Source organism: Varanus komodoensis, unplaced genomic scaffold (assembly GCF_004798865.1).
Source record: "Varanus komodoensis strain SLA01 unplaced genomic scaffold, ASM479886v1 scaffold17, whole genome shotgun sequence".
Taxonomy (NCBI): Eukaryota; Metazoa; Chordata; class Lepidosauria; order Squamata; family Varanidae; genus Varanus; species Varanus komodoensis.
The window spans coordinates 24,361,696-24,367,435 of NW_025335505.1; the positions used below are offsets into that span (position 1 = coordinate 24,361,696).

At 38.3% G+C, this 5,740-nt stretch overlaps 1 protein-coding gene across 1 annotated transcript; it reads right to left on the reverse strand.

The window, feature by feature from the left end:
• Positions 1 to 4,732: 4,732 nt before the first annotated feature.
• Positions 4,733 to 5,473, reverse strand: RNF182 (ring finger protein 182). The gene has a single exon (XM_044426636.1). It carries the CDS (start codon positions 5,471 to 5,473, stop codon positions 4,733 to 4,735), a length of 741 nt encoding a protein of 246 aa, XP_044282571.1.
• Between the last annotated feature and the right edge of the window lie 267 nt (positions 5,474 to 5,740).

Here is a 5,740-nt window from a genome sequence, read left to right on the forward strand (position 1 = left end):
AGATAACAATCTCCTGCAAAGTGCTCTATGTGGGGCTACCCTGAAGTAGTTTTCCCTAACCTGGTGCTCTCCAGATGAGTTGGACTATAACTCCCATCATTCCCTGAAAACTGCTTTGTACATTGGTTTTCATCAGCTCCAACCAGCATAACCAATAGTCAAGAATGCTGGGTGTTGTATTCAAAACATCTAGAGCAGTGATTTTCAAAGTGGGTGCTGGAAAGATCCAGGGGGGCGATGACTAGTTGCTTTAAATTTGCAGTAGAGCAATAGACCCAATAGAAAGAGGCATGGGGATGCTAAGGTTGTCACCCAAGAGGAAAGGGGGCAGCAGCTTGAAAACATTTGGGTACCACTGGTCTAGAAATTATTATTATTATTATTATTATTATTATTATTATTATTATTATTATTATTACATTTCCATGCCGCCCCTTGCTGAAGCCTCGGGAAAGCTGTTTTAGGCTATGTGTTCATATCAACACATTTAATTGCATTCTAATCTTATGTCAGTTATGTGGAGAAAAGCATGCAAAATACCTGCAATCTGCCAAGAATGTTTTGTGCTTTAAATACTGAATTTCTCTAGTGCATCCATTTACCTCCCTTGAATGGCCAGAGTAGGCAAGCCATGCAAATAAACAAGTTCCTTCAATCACACTTTTTCTTACCATTTTTGTCTTCCTCCTTTTATTCCTTCTTTTACTTCTACCTCCTCTTTCTTCCAGGAACAAACTTCTGAAAAACAAGCTTGTATATAATAAACTCAGGAAATTGAGTGACTGGGAAGTAGGGGTAATCTGAAGGCAGTTGGGTCAGAATCACAGGCTTTATAAGGCCAGGTGGAATCCTATCAGCTCCTTGTGTCACTTGACCCTTGAGATACTAGCAGCTTGAGATACTAGCTGCATTATGGCCTTCTGGCTCCCAGAAATGGCCATGCCTAAACAGAGCTCCTTCTTTTGACAAGTGGCAAAGGGGAGCAGAGTGAAACACACCTGGAAACTGGTTGCCAAAATACTGTTTTTAAAGACCTACTGTAATTTACATCTCTCTAGAACTGTAAACAATTAGCACATGATAGTATTGTGTTTACAGCATTATAAACAAATTATGGCAAAACTATGGCCTGATACATACAGTTTGAGTGTTGAGCCTTATTTTGCACAGACACACACTTTTCCTCAGATAAGCCCTATCAGTTCTCCCTTTTGCCAGAAGCACATTGTTTAGCATGCTGCCTGGCTAGTTGTTGGGACAGTCATGAAGCTGCCTCCCTCCCCTTCTTCCCAGCTACTTTTGCAGAATTTGGATTGTCCTGGCCTTGTGACAATTATAAAGCCATGTCCTACTCCCTGCTCAGAGCAGCATTTCAAATAAGAAATAAACAAAACATATCTGCTTGTTCTTTTTGAAGTACTCACAAGCATTTACCTAGATAACAGGGCAGTCACTCCATTTATTTTAATCATGATCTAAGAAATGGTGCTGTGGATGTATGTTATTACAAGAATGGAGGAGGTAGAGAAAACAGATCTTGTTTCGTGGGAAAAACAAACAGGCTCCTGTAAGTATTGTGTCTCTATGCATATAAACTTAAGTGATTAATGTAATGGCATGAATCCAATTTTCAAAAGGAAATGTTTGATAGTGAAGGAGAAATGTTTGTGATAGTGAAACAAAAATTCCATCTCTGGCAGTTGTGTGCTATGCATGCAGGTCTTCAGCCCACATTGCAGTTATGCTGTTTTATGTATCTCACTGCTAAGGAATAGACAATTAGTGGGAACAGAGGGCAGGGCCTTCTCTGTGGCAGCACCCTGATGAGGACAGATTAACCCTCTTTTTTGCCTAGCTTTAAGCAGGCTGAAAGGACTTTTGTCTAGGTTAGCTTTTAATAGATTTTAAAGTTCTATTTCTTCCCCTTCGGATGTTTTAAAGATTGCTTACTCTTCTCTTAATTTGATAGTTTCATTTTTAAAGTTACCTATTACCTTGGAGCCTTTTTGGCAGAATGGCATTTATACATGTTTCAATTCAACTGCAGTTTGACCTAATACATCATTACGCTGTCATTGCCTTCACTTCCTCCCTCTCAACCTGATCCTCTTGCAGCTGTCTTCATGATTCTAGGGAAGGAGCAGGATGAGTTTGCATCTCACCATAAGAGCCTCTGACCTCATTTCTAGTTTCAGATTTGTTTACACAGTCCAATCTACACAGGAAGTAGAGAGATAAATTTACCAATAATGAAGGGCTCTTGGCCCATTCTGCCACTCAAACTGAGTTTTGCATTATGTAGGAAGGAGTGCTGATAACGATGTATGGTCAAAACTGATGTTTCAGACATTATCTGCAGTAAGTTAATAATCAGAGGAAAGCTGATATAGGAAGGTGACAAAGCAGCTTCAGGCAAGAAACTATCCTGTTAGGTTCTCTCAATCTGCAACCTGTGGAGAATAACACTGCCCTTAAGGGGCTGTTATAAGGCTATGTGAAGGACTTTGAACAGCTGAACTATATAGATTAACATAATAATAATACATTCTGCATAGAAATTATACATGTGACTAGACTTAAAGGCAATTTAAATATGTAAGATTTAAACACATCTGTAGTAATTCTTTAAAAATATACAGGTTTAAACATAGATTGGTAGAAACAGTAGATATTACTACAGGTGCTATGAACAATGACAGACACTTACAGAAGCGGTACACATTTGCCTTCATTTTGTCCAGCATCAAGAACTCATTTTATTAGGAAATAGTACAGCTTGGACAACTTGAGTGTGAATTCCCTACAGTTATATGAATCCTTGTAACACATATATACACAAACAAATTATACAAACATTACAGATACTATAAACATTTTTCTTGGATGGACTTTTCATATCAATTTCAATATGAGTTAATTACACTTTGTGATTTATTGGTGTTGTCTATGCCAGCTCATCTGGCTACTCACACTTTGCCACAAGCAATTTAAAGTAGTAACAATATATTCTAACTAATAACTAATTTTCAGTGCTAAGAATACATAATGGGCAAAACAAACATTTTACAGGTATTTGGGATGCTTTGGAAAATAATATAAATCCTGGGAGAGACATATATTATAGAGCACAATCCAGGAAATGTTTATGTGATTTCAAGACTCAGTGATTGCAATGGGGAAAGTAAGCTCAGAGTTGTGGTTTCCCATGCCTGCTTGCTGAAATCAGTGGAACCTCACTTTGTGTTCGACTAAAAGCCTATGTGTGTTTCAATTCTGTGTGAAGGGGTCTGGGTGAGAAAGTTAGCATGTACCACATTATTTTCTGTTAGAATTTGAGTTATTTTTGCAGTACTTGCTTTGTCTCTTTTTATGATATCCCTAATGTTCAATGCTTCTGATAGGTCATCAGATAGTTCTAAATATTAGTAACATTTAGCTTACTCAGAAGAGAGACAGAAAATTAGTGTTGGATATGTGCTCCAACAGAACTGTCATTTTGGTTGCAAAAAAATGTAATTTTACTTTGCAGGGCTGAAACCATGGTTTTAAATTATTATAATATACTTGGGGGGGACGCATTATTTTGAATTGGTGCTGGATATGGAGAATTGAAGAATAATTCATGGTGTTTGCAAGGCCTCCGAAAAACATTAGGACAATTAGGCAAGGTAATGAACCTCTCTTAATGTCTTTTCTCAAGAAACCTGTTTTAAACCCCTAAAGTACTTTGCTAGCTCTTCCTCATCTTTTTTCTTCTTCTCTTTATTTAGCTCAGGTATGCCTCTTACAAAGGCTGCAGTCCACAGGGCCATCAGTGAAAGGGAAAACAATAGATGCATAAGCCCTTGCACAAACTATGTATACAATAAATGATGACAACAGACTGCCATGTGTTGAACAGTCTCCTGAATGAAGCTAGAGTTTTCTTGCAGAAGAACAGCTGCTGCTCCTTATGGGGAAAAAGTTTATCCTTGTAATACTTTTAACTGACAACAGATAAGTGAGGGTAAGTGTTCGCTGTGGACAATGATATATACTGGCACTTTTATGATGCATGCCTCAGCAGGATAATGAGAGCTACCCTCTGTAAATTTTTACCTTTTAAATTAGTGATGTCAAAATCAAACACCCTTCTCCTATAGCCATTTCTTTCAATCTCTATAAGTCTAAAGATTTCAGCTATAGTGGTAGCACATTGTGCCTTTTAAAACCAGGATCTTTTAAAGATCCATTGGGAAAGTTGCATAACCCCCATGTAGTATCCAATTAATTTGTTAGATATCTTTTCTTGCACACATTCATTAGAGCTCATACAGCAGTGCATCCCAGCTGATTAAATGCAAAAACAGTCACCAGTGGAAATAAGAGACATAGCAGGCGCTTCAGCTGAAATGGTTCCAGTAAGCCAAATTATATTTCTGTATGAATAATCCATTGGAAGTGAATGTATTGCAGTAATGTAGCATCAGGTACCTAGTTAGGTACATTGTTCTTGTCTCATCCTCTTTCTATTGCTTTTTAGAAAATAAATCTTATTCATTAGTAAAATAGTATAGAGTAGAAGAAAACAATCTTTCAATTAGTCTTAAGAAAAGGACCACAAAACTGGTCAGTATTCCTATTTGATGAATAAAAGTAATAAAATAAAAATACAAAAGAGAAGTATAAGTTAACTATGCTACACCTATGGCAATTTCACATGATTTCATTGCTTATCTCACTGCAATTGCTTTTAAGAAGATGACATACAGTCCAGAAACTCATGACATATACACTGGCAAAAACCATAAACCATAAGAATAACAAGGCTCGAGGGAACAAGGCTGACAAAGACTACCCCAAGAGTGACTTTCTTTGATACCAGTAAGTAGATCCCTAACGGCAAGGAACTAAAATACAGCAGGCCTAGCAACCAAACTAAGACTCGAATTGTAGTCTGGAAGAGCAAGGATGTACAGTTCCACACTGTCCAGCTGTGTGACACGGATGCAACGGAGTCAAAACTTGTGGGCCTGTAGAATTCCACAACAGGGGTTGAGTTCAGGGTTGGAGGACTCTCTCTCTGCACTTCCATAATGGTTATAACCAGACAGTTGGAAGACGTGTGAGAAGGGCTAACGAGGGAGGCAAGCCTTTTTGGAGTCAGTAAAAGTTCTGTAGGATTGTCTGGTAGGCACTTCTTCACCTTTCCACCATATGCCAAATTTACAAGGATGTTGTTATCATCAGGAAGGCTACTCACCTCATCATCAGGTAGGCATGTCTCGAACCTACAGAATGGGCAAACAATGACTCCCTGAGGAGAGTCCCCAAAGTCTATGATCTTGCAAAGGCATTTGGCACATACTCTGTGGCAACACTCCAGTACTTTAGGTTTTCTCTGTCTCAAGTTATAACGGTTGTAACAGATTTTGCATTCCAGCTCATCTGAGCTCTGGGGCTCCATGGTATCCTCTGGAAGTAGACTGGTCATTTCTTTTAAATATGGAGACCTGTGGTAATGTCAAGCAAAGACTGGTCCTTCTTTACAAACTAATATTTTAAAGCTCCTTTCTGGTTAACACTTCCCTTATATCCATCAAGGTATACAGCACCAAGAGCCTTCATGTTCAGCCTCTCTCCATCACCATCTGCTTTATCTTTCAATACCTTTCTTATACCCATGTGCAAAATACAACATGTAGTTTCTGTAGAGGAGAAGGAAAAATACATGAATTCATATCAAGTTCTTGTTTATCCT

Excerpts from the sequence above, each read along its gene's own strand:
- RNF182 (XM_044426636.1), bottom strand. The coding sequence starts at position 5,473 with ATGACCAGTCTACTTCCAGAGGATACCATGGAGCCCCAGAGCTCAGAT.